Source organism: Salvelinus alpinus, chromosome 13 (genome assembly GCF_045679555.1).
Source record: "Salvelinus alpinus chromosome 13, SLU_Salpinus.1, whole genome shotgun sequence".
NCBI lineage: Eukaryota > Metazoa > Chordata > Actinopteri > Salmoniformes > Salmonidae > Salvelinus > Salvelinus alpinus.
Window position 1 is genome coordinate 43,946,627 of NC_092098.1, and position 27,210 is coordinate 43,973,836.

The window sequence follows — 27,210 nt, forward strand, 5'->3', positions numbered from 1 at the left end:
TATTAGTTTCCTTTATTTAATTCCCACCTTAATGCAGCAGATACACTGTAAACCCCAAGGCATTTTTAATTCAAATACTTATAGTAAGTTGTACTCAATTAAAAGTCATTTTTACTTAAAATGTGTAGGTGGTACTGACTCAACTAAATGAGAAGTCACACCAACATTTTTTTTTTAAAGGTATGATAACAAATGAACTTTTTTCCAAGCATGCTCTACTGCAGGTAGATTTAAAAAAAAATTTGCAGGTAGATCTTTTTGATATCTGTGTTTCTGCATGTACATGGAGTGATTGATTGAATAAATGTTATGCTAAACAAAGATAAATATATTTTTTCTAAACTAATCCAATCATTGAATTTTTGCACCCGTTACTGAAATGGTTGTTCCAGTTTAAATGGTTTAGTTAGTTTCCTCCCACTCTTCTTAACCCTGGCAGTCATCAATGCAGGTTGTGGGTGAATACAAATTTAAACTATTGGATAGCCTAACAAGTCCAATAGGAATTACACATCACTTTGCAAGCCAGCATAATGGGATTTACAGTTAGGGGTGCAAAATTCTGGTAGATTTTCCAGGTTTTTCAGAAATCCTGGTTGGAAAATTACTGGAAATGTTTTTGGAAAAGTTGGTGGAATGTTGAACCCTACTAGGCCTGATGTGGGCTGTAAACTATGAGTTTCAGTCGACTGTATAAGGCCGTATGATATATGTAATGCTTCATTTATATCGATAACATTTGCCTAGGAGCTCACTTGGTGAAGGCCACATAACTGAAATTCAATGAATTTAACAACCATGTCTCTGTCACAAAAAAATACACTCTTGGGTGGTAACTCTACAATTCAATCGAAAGGGATACTGGGAAATTATTGGAGGCCTGGCTCCAATATCTTACAAACAATTTTTTAAATTAGTATTACTCATATCAAATTAGTACTACTCAATTCAGCTATTTAAGTTTAACAACACATTTGTTTTAGGTAATTGGTTTCCTCAAAACTTTGAGTAGCCAGAACTTATCCGGTTTTACAGTGTAGAGTCCATTTAGTTAATTTACATACATGTACTGTTTCTTTCCTTTTGAAATCAATTTTTATTTGTCACATGCACCGAATACAACAGGTGTAGACCTTACTGTGAAATGCTTACTTACATGCCGTTAACCAACAATGTAGTTTTAAGAAAAATATTTACTCACTAAATAAACAAAAGACATGTAGCTAGGCCCACTGTATCCTTGGTTACTGTTCATGTACCCTACCGGTAGCTCAGGGGTTGTGAATGGAAGGTGTAGGGCTGACCTCAGAGGCTTAAATCAAGGGGGAGGAACACACCATGCACACTTGGCCTGAGTCCCGTCCCCTCTCCCCATCTGCATAGAGTACCCAGCAATAAGCCTCTGCTGCCATGAGATTAAGGCCTGTTAGCTCTCCCTCTCCCTCCCTCCCTTCCTCCCCTATCTCTCTCTCTCTCTCTCCCTTCCTCCCTACCAACAGTGTCACCTCTGCAGATTCACAACCACTTTAAGCCTATTGTATGCATGCTGCGCACATCTACACCTTCCATGCCACACGAGGAGGAAAAGCAGCAGCACTAATAAGGAACAGGGCACACTAGCTTCTCGTGGTGAACACTTAAAGGAGCGCTGAAACCCATCAGTCTGTATCAGATTTCACATTGCCTTCTGCAAACCTGTGATTTACCCCCCCCCCCCCACACACACACACACGCACACACACACACTGCTGGAAGATTACCCCCTCACTGTCCACGCTGAGTGTAAAGGAGAAACGCGTTTGGCCTAGTTTGTGCCTGGTTGGCCACCGTATCACACCACCCTCAGCAGACGCTGCAGCTACTCTCGCTCTCTCCCCCTCCCTAAACCCAGAGTGCCTCCCTTCCTACAGAAAATCACACATGTCGTTTTACAGACTGTATACTACAGTACTGAGTACATGCACACATCTACAGACAAACGCACCCACATACAAACAAACAGGATGGGGATGTCAGGCAATGCTTTTTAAGAGTGATCTAATGAAACCCGGTAAAGTATGTGATGAATCAGGAGAGGACGTAACCCTTGTTCAGTACTTTCTGTTTGGTCAATGCAGTCCAATATATATGTGATGGATTATATGAGAAGTAGGCATATAATTTCCCCTCTTTAAAAATGGAATGAGGTTACATAAATATGAACCTGTTAATTAAGCAATAAGGCCCGGAGGGGAGTAGTATATACCACAGCTAAAGGCTGTTCTTAGGCACAATGCAATGCAGAATGCCTAGAAACAGCCCTTAGACGTGGTATATTGACAATATACCATAAACCCCTGAGGTGCCTTATTGCTATTATAAACTGTTTACCAATGTAATTAGAACAGTAAAAATAAATGTTTGGTCATACCCGTATTATATGTCTGACATAACATGGCTGTCAGCCAATCAGCATTCAGAGCTCGAACCACCCAGTTTATAATGTAAATGAACACCTCATGTATATAGTAGTAGCATAGCCTACTGTACAGAGCTTGATATTATGTACACTCTTCGAATGTAATGTTCCTAAATTACAGAGACAACACTTAAACTACCACTGGTAGGCCTGTAATATTACTTCATACAGCCTAGAAAGGTTCCATGATGACTTAAAAGGTAAGCTGATTGAGAAATGCAATGAAATGTTCAGAAAATACAGAATTTTGGCAAAAGGTTTCAACTGAGAAGCACATATGCTTTCTCAGTCTGTGATGAGTGGAGCACGTGTCTTATCCTGTAAATTATTGAGAGGGGAAAAAGAATAGGTTTACCTGTGTGGTACCTCAGATGTTAAAACAATGCATTATGCATGACGAGGAGTAGCATTTGACAGCGTACAATGGCTGTAAAGTAAACGTTGAGAACGCAACAGAGGTACTGGCCTTAGGCTAGTCTACTTTATATTTTGGGAACGAGGTTACTATAGATCAAACATACTGATATGTTGAGTATATGCCCAAATGTATTTTAAAATGGTCACATTTTACCCCATGCCCCTGACTGGCGGAATAAAACTGTTTTACAGACCGTTACTCCAGAGAGTGCTAAATATGCTCGGACTGGATGCAGTGTTTCAGGACCCTCACCATTGAACAGCTCCTTCCAATCAGACAAGCCCGCTTCAGCGCGTGAAGGTGCACGTCACACTATGTCAGGGGTAGATTTAGAAGCAAACATTCATCCGCAACCACTGTGCCACGTAGCAATAAAGACATATCCTACATTCAATTATGGCTTGCAAAATATACAATCTTTTTTTGTTCTATGTATATCTGTCTGACTGATTATTGCTTAACATTTACGACGATGCATGCTAGCATCAGTCATTGAGTCACTGATAGGCAACATGCAGTTGCTAAGTGGTTGAGAGATGAGCGTTTTCATTACGCAGAGATAGCGTACCCTATAGTAGGCTATTGCACATGACCTTAGCCTGCCGACAATACTTTTTCATTTTGAAGCATGACATGTGGAATAACTTCGTATGCAGAATAGGCTACCGTAAATATGTATAATTCATTAAAACACAAAATAATATCTAGGCCTAAGTGAAGAAAAAAATGTACCGACCCATTTGTCGTATGCGTAGATTTTTGGCGTTATGGTATGCTATGATCTTGCCCATGTCATGCCATTTGCCTGTAATTGCAAGGTCGGTTTAGAACAAAATAGTTGTTCTGTGAAGATGTCCCAAAAACTGGTGTAGCCTATTATTAAGAGTAGTTAATCAAATAGGTTACGTTATAATGGTGCACTGTCAGACCGGCAGGTATGCACATAAAGCTAACCTTTCCAAGAGGCATTCCTTGTAGGCCGGATGCGAATAACTGTATCCAGAAAATGTATTCATATCATCCAGGCCACTCTATAGGCTATTCGAAATATGGAAACTGCACCCGTAAAAATAATTTATCCTATATGAATTGTAAATCAATAACCTGTCTCACAATTTCAGAGAGGCTGCGCCCATGCAATACATGGTACCTGCTATTCTATGGTGAACATAATGAATGAAAATATATGAAACTCACCTAATATAATCCAAATAGACCCAGAGATCAGAACGAAGGCAAGCATTCCTTTCTCATTGAGTCTGCTGTCGCAGCACACAGCCCGGTGCAAGAGCCTACAACTGCAGCATCGACTGCAGTACTAGCCGGCAATCTGGTAGATTATGAGAACCAACGAGTAATAATAGGCTACTGCGAGCCAGTCAATACAGCTTGCAACGTCCAACCGGTTACAGTAGGCTATTTGCCTTGGACAGCAGAAATAAGTATAGGTGCACACGAGAAGATAAGAAAAATGCCTCCTCAAATATGAACGAGTACAATTACTCCTGGACTATATATTGTATTTAACCTCTAGGTAGTCTATAGGCTGCCCTTCGCAACGGCCTACCCACTGAAATTAAAGGGTTTAGCCTGCGTCAGAGGGGAGATGCGCGAGTAGCAAGGTTATGCAGAGATAATTGTGAAGGTGACGTGCACTATAGCGGTAGGCTGTTATAGCGGCTCTATTTATTTTCTTTTTTATTCACGACACGAATACATTTATATTACCAACATGCAAGGCAGCATGGGTGCTGTGTATAAATGCGTTAACAGACCAAATTGATGTTTGATTTTTGTACATGATGAGGCTATTAGATTTAGATCATGTTCATGATGATGTCTGATAATAGTTCTGTGTAGTCTCTGTCCCGTAATAGCTGTAGCCTACATATCGGCATTTTATTATCGGGAGGTATATCGCCTAGGCTACAGTAGGCTATGCAAGTTATAGCGGATTCTAGAGTTGGGTTTACTAGGTACATTTCAGTACATTTGCTTGGGGAATATGTTTGGGTCCTGCTAATTCACAATTCCCCAAGAGTGAGATGGGTTGGAGATACACTTGTCACGTGACATGACACTATCCCTAAATGAACATCACCTTGAAAATTCACCCTACACAGCAAGGGAAGTGCCCATCCCTTCTGCTGCTGTAACCTCATCCATAGGCTACTGCCACAGCCATGGCCTGCCCTGGGCATAAGCGACATAGGCGGTCGGCTTGGGCCCGCGGCCGCTAGGGGGCCCGACCCCTAACTCAGTCGGGTCTCAATTTACTGTTAGGCGTTAGAATAGTAGAATACACAAGGTGCAAGTTATACATTTGGTTGTGCATCAGCAGTTTTCCTCTTGCTATGTCGGTCAAACTGCAATTTTTTCTCTCTGCCCCATGGCAAAACGAGAGTCATGGCATGAGATGAGTTATACAATTTGAACATTTTCTTTCTGACCCATAGCAAAATGTGTAGAATTGCAGATAACTTGCAACATTTAGTCTATGCCCCAAGGCAACATGTGTAGAATTTGAAATAAATTAACGTAATTTTTTTTTCTCTCCACCATCAAGAGGTGGGCCACTAAAATGTTTTGCACGAAAGGTGGGGGGCAACAAAATCTTGTTTAGGGCCACCAAAAGGCTAAAGCCGGTCCTCCGCACAGGCATGTCAACCTGGGATATCTACCATTCAAATATTTCTTTAGTGGGAGTGACCATATAATTCTGTAGGAGTGACCTACTGAGTCAAGTATTCATCATCATTTAATTTTTGCGAATCACACAACTGTGAGGTGTGGCTCTGTGCTTGTTGTGTGCTAGCGCGTTCACGTCCTAGTCGGAACTAAGTAACTCCTTCATTTCCGATCTGCTAACTGGTTGAACGCGGCAAGTCTGACATTTCAGAGTTTCCTAGTTTCGACTTGCACATGAATGCGTCATTAGTGCATGGAGAAGGGTTAGGGGGAAGAGTTTGTGGGAGATGATTGTTTGGCAGATTAAATCGATTAAACCAATGCCGCACCTGGAGTTTCTCCCGGCTCTCTGCTAACGAAAGCCAAATTTGATGCGTTGGTCCGACACTCTTCGTGCATTTGGATTGAAGTGTCTGGGAACGAGATTACGGCTGCTGCAATGTCAAATGTGCATGACCATTTGACAGGACCGCACACAGAGATACATTTCTACATCTTGGCTTGTCATACATAGACTATATCACACCATACATTTTAAGGCACTGTAGCCTATTTTATACAACTGGTTAATTTCGACACCATTTTGCATAGGCCTGGCCTACACATGCTCTAGGGATGTAATTATTGTTTGGATAACCTTATATGCTATTATGTATTTTTGTATTTAAAAATAATAATTCAATATATTTTTTCACTCTTTATGTGATGCGCAATGCAGAAAACACTGGAAGAATAATTATAAAATTTAATTACCATAGGGAATTATTGTAATGAAAACACGAAAATACGAAAATAACATTTCATTAATTCATTGTACCAATTGTATGTTGAGAGGACACATTTTGAGCAACCTAAGAAACATCTTGGAGGAAGCCTCCTAAGGGAGCCGGGGAGGGAGAAAGGAAGGGAGGCGTAATTGCCCTATTGTGGTATCAAGTGGGTCATGGTCAGGACCTCCCATCTGTCATGTTCTGTCATGCCACCAGCCACACGCTTCTTCTCCTCCCTCCACGGAAAAGACAAACATGGCCACTTTAAACATGTTAAACAAAGGCAGGCAACCAGAACACACAGGTGAATGGATACTGTTTGCATCTCAAATGGTACCCGATTTCCTTTATAGTGCACTACTTTTGATCAAATGTCCATAGGGCTCTGGTAGAAAGTAGTGCACTACTTTTGATCAAATGTTCATAGGGCTCTGGTAGAAAGTAGTGCATTATATAAGGAATTTGGGATACACACACTACCTGAGGGGGGAATCAATGAAGGCCATGCAAGAGTTGCTTACAGAGCAGTTACCTGACAGACAAGAGGGATTTCATTGCATGATTGCAATGTCCCTAGATGCAGAAAGAGAAGTTTGAGGACACAACACACACACATGGAGATACGTGTAAACAGAGTGACACTTGTACTGCACAGGAACAACATGCCTCTTTTCCCCCAGCTGCTTGTTCTGTCCCATGGGATTTTCAAAGTTCCACATATAAACATCCTCCCACACACTAACCCCTCCTCCTCCCCCATCTTCCGTGCCATAAAGAATGTCAGGTTATCTATATCATCTTGAGGCCCTCTTATCTCACTGATCATTGTCCATTGGGGGGGGGGGGGGGGGGGGGGCATGGTGGAGGGGGAGGGGTAGACAGAAACAGAGGTGGAAGAGATGGAGAACTGTTGCAGAGCAGCTGTTAAAAGCTACAAGCTCTCAGTCTCACGTCAGAATAAGACATTCATCCATGTTTCTCACACTTCAAATTTCGAGGTTGTTCCAAACGTCAAATTTCATGTTTAATTTAATTTCATGTTTAAATTTAATGGGCAGACCCATTAACGGCAGGTGGCATTAACTCAGAATGATTAAGGTGAGGGTTAAGGTTTGGGATAAGCTGCTCCATAATGGTGGCGGGCCACCCCTTTTAACCAGCCAGGTCACATGTAATACAAGTCAGTTTGGGAACCAGCCACTAGGGGCAACAGTGAGCACTGTTACCTTTAAGTAGATTTCAGTTTTGCTAGGGTGTTGTGGACTGGGATGGCAAATGGGCATAAGCATCTGCCTCTGATTCCAAAGTTGCATGTTCAAATCCAGCACTAGAAAGTTATTTTTGGCTTTGACTTGATCCAATGTCACAGAGCTGTCAAAGCAGATGGGTGAGGGGAGATTGTGTAGTACAAGCCGCTTCATCCAAAGCCCCAAGCTCCTCTTCTTCGCTGATGGCAGCCAGACCGACATGTAGACAGGCAGACAGGCAGGCAGGCAGACAGGCAAGCAGACAGACAGGGGCACTTTATGCACTCTAGTAGTATTACTTCAGTCAGAGGAGCTTTAGATGCCCATTTGTGGGACTTCCTCTTTGTAAACAGACTAGTACTTAGAAGCAAACTTCGTCTCTAAGGCATTTCATTAGGCTATAGATACTGTAAACGGATGCCATGACAACATATGGATAAATAAAGCACTATGTCAACAGTGGTTCAAATGAGGTCCAAAACCCTCCCATTCAAACGAGCCTTGGAGTAATTTTGTAATTTTTAACGCTAGCTAATCTTCCTGGGGTCAAACACCAATTAACAAGACATTACAGACAACCACAATCAAGACTTCAAACATTCAACAAGTAGACAATACAGATAATTAAAATACCTGACAGGAAACACATTTAACATTCAGTTGATGCTTTCTATTTGCTGTCCAGTCACATGGTCTATCACAACAGATGTTCTTTTATTTTTTTCTTGAAGGTGGATTTACTTTTTGCCTGAGAAATATGAATTGGTAAAGAGTTCCATTCAGCTATGGCTCTATATAAAACTGTAGATTTAAGGCGATTTGTCCTTGGCTTTGTCAAGGTGTGTATGAAGGCGAAGTCAGGTGCAGGAGAGCAGAGTATGATAAATAAAGCGCACTTTATTATAGTTCCAAACCGGGAGCACAACAAAACAAACGCGCTCAAAAAAACGGAACAATAAAGTAAAGCGCTAAAGAACATCGCTTGACATGAAAACAATTACACACAAAACATGGGAAACAGAGGGTTAAATACAATTAGATTGATTGGGGAAATGAAAACCAGGTGTGTATGAAAACAAGACAAGACAAATGGATATATGAAAAATGGAGCGGCGATGGCTAGAAAGCCGGTGACGTCGATCGCCGAACGAACAAGGAGAGGAGCTGACTTCGGCGGAAGTCTTGACAGGCTTGGGTTGTATTAGCTGCCCTGAATTTGCCTGTTTGGTTTGGTGATTATGCGTGTTGCTAGTATGTGCTAACTGGACTGAAAAATACTGTGGTTTTTTGAAAAATATAACATTCCTCAAGAAAATCAGAAGACTAGATAGTAATTGGTTTTTAACGTGAAGCCATGAGAGATTCTGATGAGTTTGGATAATATTCATACGGTTAGAGCAATGATGACATAATCTGCCAGCCATATTTTGAGCCATTTGGAGCTTTATTACATCTTTCTTTGCTGCAGATGACCATATAACTGGGAAGTACTCTAAGTGTGATAGGACCAGGGATTGAATCACCTGATTCAGTGTGCTAGATGTTACATACTCTGAACATATTCTTGTGACGGCAATTCCCTTAACCATCTTAATAACAATATTTTCTATGTGTTCTGACCATGATAAAGCTGTGTCCAACATGACACCTAGTAGTTTCGTTTTTTTCACTTGCTCTACATGCGTTCTATTCATCGACAAATTCAATTAGAAATCATCAGCAAGCATTAATCTTGAACCAAATACAAGACATATTGTTTTAGAAATGTTCAACACCAATTTGTTCATATCAACCCACTCAGACACCATTTTTAGTTCACTGCTCAGTACACCTATTAGCTCATTACATTCTAATGCTGCGCTATACATTGTAGAGTCATCAGCATACATGACCACTCTTGCTTTGTTCATTACTGAAGGTAAATCATTAGTAAAGACAGAGTAGAGAAGTGGGCCTACGGAACTTCCTTGAGGAACACCACAGAGTATATCTTTACTGTTTTAAAAGCTACCATTAAAGAACACTTTTTTCCTTCTCCTGGATAGATAGCTTTCCATCCAGGATAGAGCTCCAGACTTAAAACCATAACTTTTGAGTTTACCTAGTAACAGTTCATGATCAATTACATCAAAAGCAGCACTGAAATCTAGCAACACAACACCAACTAACTTCCTGTCATCCATACTCTTTAACCAACCTTCTGTCATTTGTGCTAAGGCCGTACTAGTAGAATGCCCTTCTTTGTATGCATGCTGGAAACCCATTATCAGACCATGACATGAGAAATAATCCTTGATTTGTACATGTACAGATAAAAAAAAATCCAATAATCTACTTAACATAGGCAGCAAGCTTATAGGGCGACTATTAGGACCAGTGAATGCAGAGTTTTTATCCTTAGGTAGTGGAATAACCTTTGACTCTTTCCAGACTTCTGGGCACACCCCATACATCAAGCACTTATTAAAAATATGAGAGATTGGGGTACATATTTGGTTAGCTGTAACTCTAAGCAACTTGGCGTCAAGATTATCTGTACCAGGCGACTTGTCATCCGAAAAGAGACAACAGCATCCTTTCTACTTGATGAAAATTGAACATGCATTGCATCTCCTTCATGATACTATCTTTTATAAGGGTATATGACATGGCGCCATCAGTTGGAATGACTTCACTGGAGCCTGGTTTATAACGGCACAACCCAGACTGAATAGTGAAATGGGCAAAATAATATGATTTACACAACCGTAACCAAACAGCCCCCCTAAAGACCTTCTACATTTCATAAACTACCCACTGGACACAGATGTCAGTTCAATGTCTAGTTTTTATTTACATTTGGTTGAGTTGTCAACTAATGTGAATTCAACGTGAAATCAACAAAACATGTAAATTGATTTAGGTTAAAAGTTGGGTGAAAAAAATATGAAATTCCCTTCTGTTGATGACTTTTTGCAAATCCTATTCGTTGAAATGACGTGAAAACAAAGTTGATTCAACGAGTTCTTGCCCAGTGGGTTTAGACGCCCATTTGTGGGACTTTCTCTTCGTAAACAGACTACTTCTTACAAGTAAATGTATTATTCTCAGATTATTCTTCATCTCTCAGGCATGGCATGAAGGCTACCTTTTCCTCAGCAGTTTAACATTCAGATAATTATATTATATATACACTGAACCAGTCCAAAGTTTGGACACACCTACTCACTCAAGGGTTTTTCTTTATGTTTACTATTTTCTACATCTTAAAATAACAATGAACACATCAAAACTATGAAATATCACATATGAAATCATGTTGTAATCAAACAAGTGTTAAATCAAAATATATTTTGTATTTGAGATTCTTCAAAGTAGCTACGCTTTGCATTGATGATAGCATTGCACACTCTTGGCATTCTCTCAACCAGCTTCATGAGGTAGTCACCTGGAATACATTTCAATTAACAGGTGTGCCTTGTTAAAAGTTAATTTGTGGAATTTCTTTCCTTCTTAATGCGTTTGAGCCAATCAGTTGTGTTGTGACAAGGTAGGGTTGGTATACAGAAGACAGCCCTATTTGGTAAAAGACCATGTCCATATTATGGCAAGAACAAAGAGAAACAACAATCCATCATTACTTTAAGACATGAAGGTCAGTCAATACAGAACATTTCAAGAACTTTGAAAGTTTCTTCAAGTGCAGTCGCAAAAGCAATCAAGTGCTATGATGAAACTGGCTCTCATGAAGACTGCCACAGGAAAGGAAGACCCAGAGTTCCCTCTGCTGCAGAGGATAAGTTCATTAGAGTTACCAGCCTCAGAAATTGCAGCCCAAATAAATGTTTCACAGAGTTCAAGTAACAGACACATCTCAACATCAACTGTTCAGAGGAGATTGCGTGAATCAGGCCTTCATTGTCAAATTGCTACAAAGAAACCACCACTAAAGGACACCAATAAGAAGAAGAGACTTGCTTTGGCCAAGAAACACGATTTTTGGTTCCAACCGCCATGTCCTTGTGAGACGCAGAGTAGGTGAACGGATGATCTCTGCATGTGTGGTTTCCACCGTGAAGCATAGAGGAGAAGGTGTGATGGTATGGGGGTCCTTTGCTGGTTACACTGTTGGTGATGTATTTAGAATTCAAGGCACACTTAACCAGCATGGCTACCACAGCATTCTGCAGTGATACGCCATCCCATCTGGTTTGCGCTTAGTGGGACTATCAATTGTTTTTCAACAGGACAATGACCCAACACACCTCCAGGCTGTGTAAGGGCTATTCGACCAAGAAGGAGAGTGATGGAGTGCTGCATCAGATGACCTGCCCTCCACAATCACATGACCTCAACCCAATTGAGATGGTTTTGGATGAGACAGACTACAGAGTGAAGGAAAAGCAGCCAACAAGTGCTCAGCATATGTGGGAACTCCTTCAAGACTGTTGTAAAAACATTACAGGTGCAGCTGGTTGAGAGAATGCCAAGAGTGTGCAAAAAAGCTGTCATCGAGGCAAAGGGTGGCTACTTTGAAGAATCTCAAATATAAAATACATTAAAAAAAGCGTGTGCGAGCAAGGAGGGCTACAAACCTGACTCAGTTACACCAGCTCTGTCAGTAGGAATGGGCCAACATTCACCCAACTTATTGTGGGAAGCTTGTGGAAGGCTACCCAAAGCGTTTGACCCAAGTTAAACAATTTAAAGGCAATGCTACCAAATACTAATTGAGTGTATGTAAACTTCTGACCCACTGGGAATGTGATGAAATAAATAAAAGCTGAAATAAATCACTACTATTATTCTGACATTTCACATTCTTAAAATAAAGTGGTGATCCTAACTGACCTAAGACAGGGAATTTTTAGAAGGATTAAATGTCAGGAATTGTGAAAAACTGTGTTTAAATTTATTTAAACTTCTGACCTCAACTGTATTTAATTATTATTTAACCTTTATTTAACTAGTCATTTAAGAACACATTCTTATTTACAATGAAGTCTACCAAAAGGCAAAAGGCCTCCTGCGAGGACGGGGGCTGTGATTAAAATAAAAATATAGGTCAAAACACAAATCACGACAAGAGAGACACAACAACACTACATAAAGAGAGACCTAATATAACATAGCAAGGCAACAACACAACATGGCAGCAGCACAAAACATGGTACAAACATTAATTGTCACAGACAACAGCACAAAGGCAAGAAGGTAGCGACAACAATACATCATGTGAAGCAGCCACAACTGTCAGTAAGAGTATCCATGATTGAGTCTTTGAATGAAGAGATGGAGATAAAACTGTCCAGTTTGAGTGTTTTTTGCAGCTTGTTCCAGTTGCTAGCTTTAGCAAACTGAAAAGAGAAGTGACCCAGGGATGTGTGTGTTTTGGGGACTTTTAACAGAATGGGACTGGCAGAATGGGTGTTGTATGTGGAGGATGAGGCCTGCAGTAGATATCTCAGATAGGGGTGAGTGAGGCCTAAGAGGGTTTTATAAATAAGCATCAACCAGTGGGTCTTGCGACGGGTATACAGAGATGACCAGTTTACAGAGGAGTATAGAGTGCAGTGATGTGTCCTATAAGGAGCATTGGTGGCAAATCTGATGGCCGGTATACTGAAGAACATCTAGACACTCGAGAGCACCCTTACCTGCTGATCTATAAATTGTGTCTCCGTAATCTAGCATGGGTAGGATAGTAATCTGAATCAGGGTTAGTTTGGCAGCTGGGGTGAAAGAGGAGCGATTAAGATAGAGGAAACCAAGTCTAGATTTAACCGTAGCCTGCAGCTTTGATATGTGCTGAGAGAAGGACAGTGTACCGTCTAGCCATACTTCCAAGTACTTGTCTGAGGTAACTACCTCAAGCTCTAAACCCTCAGAGGTAGTAATCACACAGGTGGAGAGGGGCATTCTTCTTACCAAACCACATGACTTTGGTTTTGGAGGTGTTCAGAACAAGGTTAAGGGCAGAGAAAGTTTGTTGGACACTAAGTAAGCTTTGTTGTAGAGCGTTTAACACAAAATCCGGGGAGGGGCCAGCTGAGTATAAAACTGCATATAAATGGATGAGAGAGCTTCCTACTGCCTGAGCTATATTGTTGATGTAAATTGAGAAGAGCGTGGGGCCTAGGATCGAGCCTTGGGGTACTCCCTTGGTGACTGGCAGTGGCTGAGACAGCAGATGTTCTGACTTTATACACTGCACTCTTTGAGAGAGGTAGTTAGCAAACCAGGCCAAAGACCCTTCAGAGACACCAATGCTCCTTAGCCGGCCCACAAGAAAGGCATGGTCTACGGAATCAAAAGCTTTGGTCAAGTAAATAAAAATAGCAGCACAACATTGCTTAGAATCAAGGGCAATGTTGACATCATTTAGGACCTTTAAGGTTGCAGTGACACATCCATAACTGGACCAGAAAACAGATTTCATACCAAAGAGAATACTATAGACATCAAGAAACCCAGTCAGTTGATTATTTACAAGTTTTTACAGCACTTTTGATAAACAGGGCAAAATACAAATTGGACTATAACTGTCCCAGATGTTTTTTGGGGGTCAAGTTTAAGTAGCTCCTTTAGTACCTCGGACTCAGTGACCGCCTGCAGGGAGAAACTTTGTAGCGTGGCAGAGGAAAAATAGGGAGGAGCGTCGGGGCTAGTCGCATTAGAAGGGTGGAAGATGAGGAAATGTTGGACGGGCAATGAGGCATGGCTGAGTCAAATAGGAATCCTGACTTAATGAAGTGATGATTAAAGATCATATTCTCCAGGTCTTTAACTGTTTTCTAGAACTTCTTGGGGTTTGACCCACGGAGAGAGAAGTGCTGCTTAAAGTAACTAACTTTGGCCTTCCGGATAGCCTGAGCGCACTTACTTCTCATTTGCCTGAAAGAGAACCAGTCAGCCTGAGTATGCGTGTGCCGAGCCTTTCGCCAAATGGAATTCTTGAGGTGGAGTAACTTTGCCAGATCACGGTCGAACCCCCAGGGGCTGAACCTGTTTTTAATTTTCTTTATGGGGGTATGTTTGTCAACAATACCACTGAAAATATAAAAAAAGAAGGTTCAAGCGTCTTCGACAGAGGGGATCAAGTTGATTCATGAGGCAAATAGCATAAAGCACAAGAAAAAAGAAAACGACTTGGGGGTAACCTTCGTACGTTCAAAGAGTCACTTATATGCACACGTATATCTAATCTGTTCACACATTTAATTGGGGTTTTTGATTTATAAAGCCCCAGGAACTTCAGTGTATTTATTTCTGATAGATATTCTGTGGCTGATTTAAAAGGCAATAGACATGCCGGGTGCTTCACAAGCCCTTTAAGTTAATCAATCAAAAATTATATAAATGCATTATATGCCAATGCCCTCAAAAGAGTTGAAATTATTATTAGGCTACTATGCATATTCAATAATAATAGACCTATATAACACGAAGAAAATATTTGAAGCAGGTTGCTGTCTATTTTTCCTTTTCAGTCAGACAGATGTGGTGAGTTGCAATTTAAAGATCCAATGAAGCCGCTTTTATCTCAATATCAAATCATTTCTGGAAAACAATTAAGTGCCTTACTGTGAATGTTTTCAATTAAAATGGTCAAAAAGAAACAAAAATAGCTTCTTAGCAAAGAGCAAATTCTCAAACAAGAACTTTGCAAGGACTGTCTGGGAGTGGTCTGAGTGGGAAGGGGAAAACTGAAAACTAGTTATTGGCAGAGGGGTTTGGAACTCTTTCTTGTTTGTCTTTTAACTAATTTACTGCCTGATGTCACCAGGCAGGCCAAAACTCCATCCCACAAAACAGGCTGAAATTTCAGGCGGTCTTTTTAAACAGCTCTTACACTAAATGGGCATTATCATAATATGATTCCAACCTCATAGTTTGGAAATATACACTGAACAAAAATATTAACGCAATATGTAAAGTGTTGGTCCCATGTTTCATGAGCTGAAATAAAATATCCCAGAAATGTTCCATACACACAAAAAGCTTATTTATTTCTCTGAAATGTTGTGCACAAATGTGTTTACATCCCTGTTGTAGCTATGGGACAAGACTAACTACCAATTGATATCACGGAATTGGGGAGATAAACAGGTACATTTTTTAAAATAATAATAAAATAAAACTGCATGATTATTACACAGGTGACCCTATGGTAGAGAAATTAACATTACATTCTCTGGCAATAGCTCTGGTGGACATCCCTACTGGGGACAATAAAAGGCCACTCTAAAATGGCCGTTTTGTCAACAATGCCAAGTTTTGATGGAGTCTGCAATTGGCATGCTGACTCCAGGAATGTCCACCAGAGCTGTTCAAATCAAATTAATTGTATTGGTCACATACACATGTTTAGCAGATGTCATTGTGGGTGTAGCGAAATGCTTGTTAAGAAATAACACAAAAAAACAAAATACTGCAAAGTTGCTTAGGAGTTAGAAGCAGAGCTGCCATCTCTGTCGGCGCCATCTTTCATGGTTGCTGTTGCCAGAGAATTGAATGTTAATTTCTCTACCCTAAGCCACCTCCAACGTCGTTTTAGACAATTTGGCAGTATGTCAAACCGGCCTCACAACTGCAGACCACGTGTATGTTATCGTTTGGGCGAGAGGTTTGCGGATGTCAAGCTGTGAACATAAGTGAACAGTGAATTCAATTATTTTTGGAGGTCACTAAACTATTGCAATCACATTGTTGAACAGAAAAACAGGGTCAACAATTGTCATCATCCTACAATTATGAACATAGCGAGAAAATGATGTAATCTCATTTGGAAGCTAATTGCATGCTTTACAGATGTAGACTGACTGGCTCCAGATTGGATTAGATTCAGGCTGGTGACACTGTTACACTATGCAACTAACTGTGACATGTTTTGCTATGGCCCTGGGTTGGTTTGAGTTTGTTGCTAGTTAATACACTGTTAGGAAAGGGGGATACCTGATCAGCTGTACAACTGAATGCATTCAACTGAAATGTGTCTTCTGCATTTAACCCAACCCCTCTGAATCAGAGCGGTGCGGAGGGCTGCCTTAATCGACATCCACGTCATCCGCGCCTGGGGGACAGTGGGTTAACTGCCTTGCTCAGGAGCAGAACAACAGATTTTTACCTTGTCAGCTCAGGGATTCGATCCAGCAACATTACGGTAACATTCCTCCCAGGCTACCTGAAAACCCCTGTTGTAGTCAAACATGAGTTAGCTAGTACCACAATAGCTGCATCCAATATGTATTTGTGCCCTAGACATACACTACCGGTCACAAGTTTTAGAACTCCTACTCAGAGTGAGATTCTTTATTTTTACTATTTTCTACATTGTAGAATAATAGTGAAGAGATCAAAACTATGAAATAACACATATGGAATCATGTAGTAACCATTTTTTTTTTAAACAAATCTAAGTATTTTATATTTGAGATTCTTCAAATTGCCACCCTTTGCATTGATGACAGCTTTGCACACTCTTGGCATTCTCTCAACCAGCTTCACCTGGAATGCTTTTCCAACAGTCTTGAAGGAGTTCGCACTTGTTGGCTGCTTTTCCTTAACTCTGCGGTCTGACTCATCCCAAACCATCTCAAATTGGTTGGGGTTGGGGGATTGTGGAGGCCAGGTCATCTGATGCAGCACTCCATCACTCTCCTTCTTGGTCAAATAGCCCTTACACAGCCTGGATGTATGTTTTGGGTCATCGTCCTGTTGAAAAACAAATGATAGTCCCACTAACCACAAACCAGATGGGATGGCGTATCGCTACAGAATGCTGTGGTATCCATGCTGGTTAAGTGTGCCTTGAATTCTAGATAAATCACAGACAGTGTCACCAGCAAAGCACTGCCACACCATAACAACTCCTCCTCCATGCTTTACGGTGGGAAATACACATGCAGAGATCATCCCTTCACCCACATTGCATCTCACAAAGACACGGCGGTTGGAAGCAAAATTTCAAATTTGGACTCCAGACCAAAGGACAATTTCCACCGGTCTAATGTTCATTGCTTCTTGGCCCAAGCAAGTCTTTTCTTATTATTGGTGTCCTTTAGTAGTGGTTTCTTTACAGCAATTTGAATATGAAGGCCTGATTCACACAGTCTCCTCTGAACAGTTGATGTTGAGATGTGTCTGTTACTTCAACTCTGTGAAGCAATTATATGGGCTGCAATTCTGAAGCTGGTAACTCTAATGAACTTATCCTCTGCAGCAGAGGTAACTCTGGGTCTTCCCTTCCTGTTGCGGTCCTCATGAGAGCCAGTTCATCATAGTGCTTGATGTTTTTTTTTGCGACTGCACTTGAAGAAACTTTCAACGTCCTGAAATGTTCCGTATTGACTGACCTTCATGTCTTAAAGTAATGATGGACTGTCGTTTCTCTTTGCTTATTTGAGCTGTTCTTACAATAATATGGACTTTGGTCTTTCACCAAATAGGCTATTGTCACGGCCATCGTCTAGGTGGAAATGACCGGACCAAGGTGTAGCGTCGTGAGCGTACATTTTATTTCATTTAGAATGTCGCCAACAAAACAAGAATCAAAAAATCGACTGTGAAGCTTACTAGGGCTATAGTGCCACTAACAAAGTCAACTACCCAAACACCAAAGGGAAAAAGGCTGCCTAAATATGATTCCCAATCAGAGACAACGATAGACAGCTGTCCCTGATTGAGAACCATACCCGGCCAAAACATAGAAATAAAGAAACTAGAATGCCCACCCTAGTCACACCCTGGCCTAACCAAAATAATATAAAGAATAAAGAATAAAGGCCTCTCTATGGCCAGGGCGTGGCAGTACCCCACCTCAGGACGAGTATGGAGAGCTGACTCAGGTGACATTAACCTGAGGACACGCTCCGTAGGGCGAATGTCGTGCCTCATGCACCAACACAGCAGCTCTCTCCTAACTCTCTCCTCCAATCTCATGCACCAACACAGCAGCTCTCTCCTAACTCTCTCCTCCAATCTCATGCACCAACACAGCAGCTCTCTCCTAACTCTCTCCTCCAATCTCATGCACCAACACAGCAGCTCTCTCCTAACTCTCTCCTCCAATCTCATGCACCAACACAGCAGCTCTCTCCTAACTCTCTCCTCCAATCTCATGCACCAACACAAAAGCTCTCTCCTAACTCTCTCCTCCAATCTCATGCACCAACACAGCAGCTCTCTCCTAACTCTCTCCTCCAATCTCATGCACCAACACAGCAGCTCTCTCCTAACTCTCTCCTCCAATCTCATGCACCAACACAAAAGCTCTCTCCTAACTCTCTCCTCCAATCTCATGCACCAACACAGCAGCTCTTTCCTAACTCTCTCCTCCAATCTCATGCACCAACACAGCAGCTCTTTCCTAACTCTCTCCTCCAATCTCGCCATCAACTCCTTAACCGTCTCTGCTTCACTCCTCACCAAGTTCATCTTCTTCTCCCCGACTGGCTCTGGTTCCAACCTCGGCTCCGCCGACCGTCCCGTGTGCCTCCCCCCAATTCTTTGGCATATGCCTCACTGCAGTCATATTTGTAGCTTGTTGGGGTGGCTTTCAGTTAGTTATTTTTGTCAAAACCATCCTGTGATAGTGAATGTCATTCCAGGTAATCTGTTATATTTCATCAAATCTGACTAACCCAGTGTATTGCTTGCTATGAATTCTATCTGATGGTGTTTGCATGTTTAGGTAAAATACAAATACTATCCCGTTTGGAACACTGACAAGTAAAGAGTGTATTTTTTTAAAATTTGTAAATATATTTGAATTTATTTGTTCTAAATCTGATTAGAATGTAGCAAGGCCCACCCAAAGTAATGTGTGGCCAATCCACCCCTGTTTGTTTATCTTACGTAAACAAGAAACACACTTGTCAGCAGTGACTTACATGAAGTCTGAACTGGAGTCTGTGACACAACTCTGCATCAACTGGAGAGTCAAGACTACCCCTGTCGTTGGTTTTAATAACTACACCATTTCCCGGAAAAGCGCGACTCGACTAGAATGTATTCTGAAGGGTTTGCCTGGATTTGGCTGTTTTATGCTTTGCGGGACATAATTGCATCGATAACAGAAAATGCATAGGTCACTCACCTTCTGATTGCACTATTTTATAGCATAAGTAAACCAAATGCAATCTTATTCTCTAATTATATTATATTATTTAGGATAATCGGCGGGAATACATGTGGAATGATTACTTCATTGAGCCAAGATATTGTACATTGATACGTCATGCAACTGCTACATGCAGGATCCTGCAATATATTCGTTTATTGGCTATGCTCAACACTTCCTCGTCACACCTTATCTCTCACAACAGCATGATTTCTCGGAAATCATGTTGCCTGAAGTTTGAGCGCGCCTGTATGTACAGTTCTGCCTCAGCGCAGATGCGGACTGCTGCCAAAACTGTCCCCCCACCAATGAAGAGTGTGCATGATACTATATTGGGGAAATCCCACCCACTTTATATAAAAACAAGTTTCCTTCAACAGATTGTACACACTGGAAAATGAAGACCTGAGTGGATATTAACGTTACAAGGAATCACAGAGTAATAACTTCGCGTTCCATCTTCACAAAAGGAAATACCTGCTTTTAGGCTCAATTACAAATCACCGGGATTAAGCGAAATCATATTGTAGCTGTAAGTGATTTTATTTTATTATTGTATGCACTGGGCTACGTGGGAACGTTGTGTTTGTGCTAGTGCTCTTTGTACATATTTATAGCAGATATACTTGTAATTTATAGTATATGCTATTTTCTATTCAATTGACTGGGATTTGTTTTTCCATGTGTGCAGCAGCGTGCGTTTTGTCATTGGGCACATATATCCCACATATTGACAGATCTTATTTACGCTTGACACGAGGCTAGAAGCAAAGTGGTGTGCGCGGTGCGCTCATTTGTGAATTTAACGAGACATGGAACAATGCAGTTATAGCTTTGCAGTAGTATATTTATGACATTTCAAGAGTTGTAGTTAAAATATAAAGTGTAAAGTTTTAGTGGGTCAAGGTTGCAACACTGTAATTTAGAGGCACTGTAATGCATTGGTCAAAATATGCATGCGCTTGTTCAGTGCACGATTAAAGTGTGCGTGGTTGAATACGTCTGTTCGTTCTTTTCAAGAGCTATAGAACCCGCTCCCTTTAACCTCGAATGCAACATAAATAACCATATAGCATCAGTGGCGGAAAAAGTACCCAATTTTCATACTTGACTAAAAGTAAAGATACCTTAATAGAAAATGACCCAAGTAAAGAGTTACCCAATAAAATACTACTTGAGTAAAAGCCTAAAAGTATTTGGTTTAAAAAAATACTTAAGTATCAAAAGTACAAGTATAAATCATTTCAAATTCCTTATATCAAGCAAACCAGACGGCACCATTATATTGTTTATTTCTTTATGAATAGCCACTCCAACACTCATTCGCATCATTTACAAACGTGTTTAGTGAGTCCGCCAGATCAGAGACATTTTCCTGTGCTGCTAAGCGATCAAAATGTAAACAGAGAAAATATATGGAGTAAAATGTCCATTATTTTCTTTAGAGATGTAGTTGAGTAAAAGTTATCAAAAAATATATATAAATAGTAAAGATACACCAAAATAACAACTTAAGTACTACTTTAAAGTATTTTTACTCAAGTACTTTACACCACAGTATAGTATAACCGTGCATCTGCTTGAATAAGATAATTAGAACACTTTAAAATAATTTCAGTGTAGTCCTAAAATGCACATGATAGACATTCCAGTAATTTGCCAGTTGTTGGCAATGGTCATAGTAGCTACATCACACTTCCTGTTCATGAACTTCAGAGCGCACTAAACATCTGCACTAACTGAGCAGGGTAGTGGGTGGGAGTGACGTGCTTGTACATCTACCCCAATTGCCATGTGCCTAAAACTAAGTTTCTCTCTTCTCCTTGATCTCCCAGGAACCATGCCTGTGTCTAGGATGAGAATGAGGCCTTGGCTGGAGGATAAGATTGAGTCCAACTCCATCAGTGGATTGGTGTGGGTGGACAAGGTAAGACTTTCCTGCTCGTCAAACTCATCTAATGATTTTTTTTAATCTACAAAGACACTGTCATTGTATGAAGAGAGCTCAGTCGAGGCATTGACAACAAAACATATTTAGTACTATTACCCATGAACAGGACTACTCGTCATTGTAAATAAGAATTTGTTCTTAACTGATTTGCCTAGTTAAATAAAGGTTAAATAAACAAAACAAAACAAAAATAACAACATTTTTTTGTGGTTTTGTCCAGGACAAGAAGATATTCTCCATCCCATGGAAGCATGCTGCACGTCATGGATGGGACCTGAACAAGGATGCCTGTCTATTCAAGCAATGGGCCATGCACACAGGTGAGCAAATGACACATACCTAGACTACCTAGTGTGGAATAGCCTCTCTTATAATCATGTTATTTTGCTAGATGAACAATATGCACTTCAGCACCTTAGGGTTTTTCAATCTCCTTTCTGCATCGTAATAACAATGATATAACTTGTCTGTTGATGCAGGGAAATTCATACAAGGCGAGACTACACCAGACCCTAAGACATGGAAGGCTAATTTCCGCTGTGCAATGAACTCCCTTCCTGACATCAAGGAGGTGAAAGACAAGAGCATCAACAGAGGGTCTGGAGCGGTGCGCGTTTACAAAATGCTGAACGTCAGCACAAAGACAAATAACAAGAGGTCAAAAGCAAAGGATGCAAAGAAAAATGACAAGGTTACATTACTTTTTAACTGCAAAAATCTTTAGAATCCCTTTATCATTACTTTTAGTACTGTTTTCCATCTCCTGAATAAAGAGAGGTGCATGTATATTTAGCTGGCTGTATTCAGACCAGTGACAACAGAGATGAATGTTTCAATCTTATTTAATGTTTTGCTGTTTTCTCTAGGGGTTAAAGATCAAGACAGAGGAAATGGACTACAGTGCAACCCATTGCGTCGAGGATCGCAACACCGACACACACCTGCAGGAGGACAGAAAGATACAGGAGAACAAAGTCGACAGCTCAGACAACCTAGGGGAGACCATCACAGCAGCGTCATATCTTGATGGCTCTGTCAATGACTCTGATGTTCCAGACTTTATCACCTCTGTGGAAATAGGACCAGACAGCATCAACTACTACTCGTCTTTCCAAGTGTCACCGGATCACTCCACAGGTAAGATTAAGCTTGCTGGATGCTTGTGTTTGATTCAACTCTGTGTGTGAGTGTGGGCTGCAAATGTAATTGAGGTTTGCGCAATGCTCATGTCAATTTTCCTTCAATTTTACAGACTATGAAGATTTGAACGAAGAAACACTTATTGAGGTACGTTTGTCTCTACCAGTACATGTTCAGTGTGCTTTTTTCATTATCAGGAATACCCATGTTTACCAGATATTCTGCATTGAATTAAAAAAAATCTAACAGTTAAACCAAGCAAAAATGCAACCAGGCTCATCCCCTGTGTTTTGCTCTTTCAGATTGCACAGCATTGGGAGCAATTGGGGCAATTGGAGCTGCCAGGCAATGTAAACAGCAAGGGGTTCCTGAGCAATGAAGTAGCTACAGTAGAGTCATACAACACTGCAGAGTCTAACCACAGTCCAGAGAGCCAATGGAGTGATAACTCAGGTAAATGATGCTAGAGGGAATCTGGCTGTTTGTTATACTGTAGTATTCAACGGCAGGGTTTCATCATGTCTGTGAAACATTTGCTAGTCAAAATGAAAGACTACAACAGGAAAATAAAACTGATGGAATCCAAGGGCCTTTAGAAACATTTGAGAGAAAAAATGTATATGTGTCAGACGATTGAGGAACGTATTTCAGTCAATAGTGTTTCCTTCTCATGTGCATAAGGTGTGAAACATAATAATGCATGTAAGGTAAACAGATGGCAGAGATAAGAACTGAATGATTACACCGGAGCCTAAGTTTCTTTTTTTTTTTTTTCATTACATCAAAATCCTAAAACAAGGCTGCTCTCAACATTGCACAACAGAGAAAATCTGTAACTTCATTCAGCTGTGTTTCTCTTGCATCACTGACCAGCTTTGTTTTGTTTGCCATATAGGGTCGGAAATAGAGCTGCGGTTATACACAGAACTGAGCTCAGGACTACCAATGGCTGAAGATCTCGTCTCTTACACCGACCACTGGGCTCTGAACAACACACTGAACAACAGCACGACCAGTTATCTCCAACAGATCTCTTGCCCACTTTGAGCCATGCCTGGATCTCCTGCCCACTCTAAGCCCTGCCTACTCTTTCTCAGAGACTGTTCAGAAACAAAAGACTGACTCTACAGTCTAAAAGACTTCTTTATTTCGTGACCTCTGAACCTTAAGCTACACCATCTTTGCCGTTTGACCTCTGGTGTTCTGTGACAGTTGGTGGATCTCTGAAGTGATAAAGCATTTGACAGGAAGTAGACATTTTTAACCAAGTGTCAGGCTCTCTGTGTTTCTAGTCTTTGTTAAATCATTGTGCTCATAGCTGTATTGATAATTTACAAGATCCATAATTGATGAGGGCACCTATCCCGTTGCCAGCACAACGCAGAAGCTCTCCACTTGGGTGGGCAATTATTTTTTTCTGTTTTACTGTGAAAAAAAAATCCGTTATTTACACTTGTATATAGCTGTATATTCCAGGACAATAATCATTCATAACAAACTATTATGAAAAAATGTCTGTTAATTTGGTGAAAAGTTTTAAAGATGTACTGTTTTGTGTATTGAATCTGTAAATACTGTATTTGTATTGAATATTTGTGTTGTGGTTTGTTTTATACAAAATAAATAAAATACCAACTTATTTTGTAGTGCATAGTGTGTATAGTATAATATATTATTATATCTGCCATGACAAAGAGGACAGACTTTTAGAGCTTTTGATGAGCCTGTATGACCTGATTCGTTAGTTAGCTGTCTAAGAGACATGGGGAGCTGCAGTACTGCAGTGACAACAGCCTGGCGCAAGGTTACAGTGTAATAATTGTAAAATCAATCCAATACATATGAAATAATATTTTCTTGAAAACAGCTTTAAAAGGAGTCTCAGTGGCATTCATAAAAGTGGCAGGGCTTTTAACTGAGCATGAAAGGGTTTATTTTAATGGTGAAGGTCACTTAACACAGCATTGTGTGTAAATCACATGATTAATCCTAACTGTTGTAAACTACTTCCATAAATACATTAGAGAGGAATTACATTATCAGACTGAAGCCTATAAAACACTGCTGCACATTTTTCATGTCAAGTTTGTAACATTCCTTGGAAACGGGTCAAACTGCTTTGACAACTGCAATGTAAAAGTAATTGCCTAACTTATTAAAGAAATTGAGTAGTGTCTACTCAAACATCTCCAACGGTCAGTAGAACTCAAATCACAAAAGTGGTACTAACTCACTGTATGTCAATAAGATTTCTTATCACTTAATGTTTGAGTACTGTTAACAAATATTAGGTTATTGTAACGCTCGTCTTCCTCCTCTTCTTCTGAGGAGTAGTAGGAAGGATTGGAGGACCAATGCGCAGCGTGGTAAGTGTCCATATTTTAATAAAGAAAATAGAACATTGAAACAAAAACAACAAAGTGAACGAACGAAAACGAAACAGTCCCGTATGGTAAAACACAGACACAGGAACCAGGAACAATCACCCACCACCCACAAAGACAAAACAGGCTACCTAAATATGGCTCCCAATCAGAGACAACGATTAACACCTGCCTCTGATTGAGAACCATATCAGGCCAAACACATAGAAACAGACAAACTAGACATACAACATAGAATGCCCACTCATATCACACCCTGACCAAACAAAACATAGAAACAACAACGCAAACTATGGTCAGGGCGTGACAGTAAAATCACTCATATCTCCCTCACTAACTTTAAGCACCAGCTGTCAGAGCAGCTCACAGATCACTGCACCTGTACATAGCCCATCTGTAAATAGCCCATCCAACTACCTCATCCCCATACTGTTATATATTTATTTTGCTCCTTTGCACCCCAGTATCTCTACTTGCACATTCATCTTCTGCACATGTATCACTCCAGTGTTTAATTGATATATTGTAATTATTTCAACACTATGGCCTACATTAATTACCTCGTACTCCTTCTACTGGTACTCCCTGTAAATAGCCCCATTATTGTTTTTCATTGTTCACTGTATTTAGTCCTCGTGTCACTATTTCAATTTATTATTTAATTTTGTATCTTTAACTCTGCATTGGTGCATTCACTGCAGGTGAATGCACCAATTTGTAAGTCGCTCTGGATAAGAGCGTCTGCTAAATGACTTAAATGTAAATGTAAATGCATTGTTGGAAAAGGACCTGTAAGTAAGCATTTCACGGTTAGTCTACACCTGTTGTTTACGAAGCATGTGACAAATTCAATTTGATTTGATTTAAAGAACTAGCAAGATCTATCACAGTAGCTCATACTAAACACTAATTGCTTCTGAAAAGCAAAGTATATGTACAACTTCTAATTGACAGAGACTTGACAGTACATTACTTCACTGCCATTATCACTTTGGCTGCTTTAGGTTCAATCACATTTGTCCATCTACAAACACATAGCCCATTAACTATACAATTGTAATGTTATACCCCTGAAAGGGAGGAAATATGAGAAATTATTCACACTGACACGTAGCATCAGCGACTGTTTAGTCTGTTGTAATGATGAATGGCATGAAATCACCAACTCTATAAATAGATATATATTTTCTTAAGTTACATAGCATTCACATTTGTATTCCTAGGCATTACTAATCAAGCCCCGCACAAACAGACATCAATAGAGCACACAGATGATTGTATTATCACATTCACATTAATTGTTAGAATATTACTATGGATGCTGTATTAATATCAGTGATGTAGTGGTAAAAGGTGGGTAATGGGTAAACTGTAAACTCCAGTAGGCGATCGACCACCGATATAAACGAAAACGTGGGACATTTTTAGAACTGTGTTGTTTGCGTTTTTTATTTCATTTTAATATTGTCCTATAGGGAAGACAAGCCTACATTAAAATGAGATGTTCATATTGAAACATATCTTCTTTTTAAAAGTTCCTAATTTGTTTGATGAGATTAGTACAGATTTTCTCAGGAGACCCCACATGGGGCCTCGAGCCCAAGTTTGAGGATGTCACTAGTTACCACAGCCACAAAGTCAAAATTGGTTCATGAAAACAAAATAGCTTTTTGGTCTTAATTTAAGGTAAGGGTTAGGCATAAGGTTAGCAGTGTGGTTAAGGTTAGGGTTATGGTAAGGGTTAGGCATAAGGTTAGCAGTGTGGTTACGGTTGGGGTTTGGTTTAAAATCTGACTTTATGAAGACAAATTGTAGAAATAGGCAGGTTTTAGCAATAATTATGACTTTGTGGCTGTTGTAACTATACACGGCCCAAGCTTGGGAACCACTGTACTAACCTCTCTGCTCGCTTCCTTTCTCTCTGTCTCCTCTGCTTCCTGCATGCATAGAGAGAAGTGGTAATGGCGTCTTTTTCTAGGCACTAACTCAGCCATTGCTCGTTGGGCAAAGCCTATAAGGAAAATAAATGCAGTTTTTGGAGGGTTTATGGATAA

General features: G+C 40.4%; 2 protein-coding genes across 7 annotated transcripts in view; one reads left to right on the forward strand and one right to left on the reverse strand.

The window, feature by feature from the left end:
• Nucleotides 1-27,210, reverse strand: part of acsl6 (acyl-CoA synthetase long chain family member 6) — a 109,845-nt gene that overhangs the window by 43,829 nt on the left and 38,806 nt on the right. The window contains exons 1-3 of one of the 6 annotated variants that reach the window (XM_071339482.1): nt 4,074-4,477; nt 3,613-3,681; nt 3,129-3,188 (exon numbers count right to left, since the gene is read on the reverse strand). The exons of 2 other annotated variants lie outside the window; for them this stretch is intronic. Coding sequence is in view for 1 of the 4 variants with exons in the window: in XM_071339477.1 (XP_071195578.1) it covers nt 4,074-4,119 (46 nt within the window). In the remaining 3 variants the exon portion in view is untranslated. Of the gene's footprint in view, nt 1-3,128; nt 3,189-3,612; nt 3,682-4,073; nt 4,478-17,067; nt 17,087-27,054; nt 27,076-27,210 lie in introns of those variants that run through there. 3 more of the 6 variants (XM_071339484.1, XM_071339481.1, XM_071339477.1) reach the window with 3 other exon arrangements.
• On the forward strand, nt 20,056-24,411 carry irf1b (interferon regulatory factor 1b). Its single transcript, XM_071339485.1, has 8 exons — nt 20,056-20,213; nt 21,517-21,608; nt 21,853-21,952; nt 22,112-22,323; nt 22,499-22,769; nt 22,885-22,919; nt 23,075-23,225; nt 23,668-24,411. The coding sequence occupies exons 2-8, from the start codon at nt 21,522-21,524 to the stop codon at nt 23,817-23,819; spliced, it is 1,008 nt and encodes a 335-aa protein (XP_071195586.1). The 5' UTR covers nt 20,056-20,213; nt 21,517-21,521; the 3' UTR covers nt 23,820-24,411.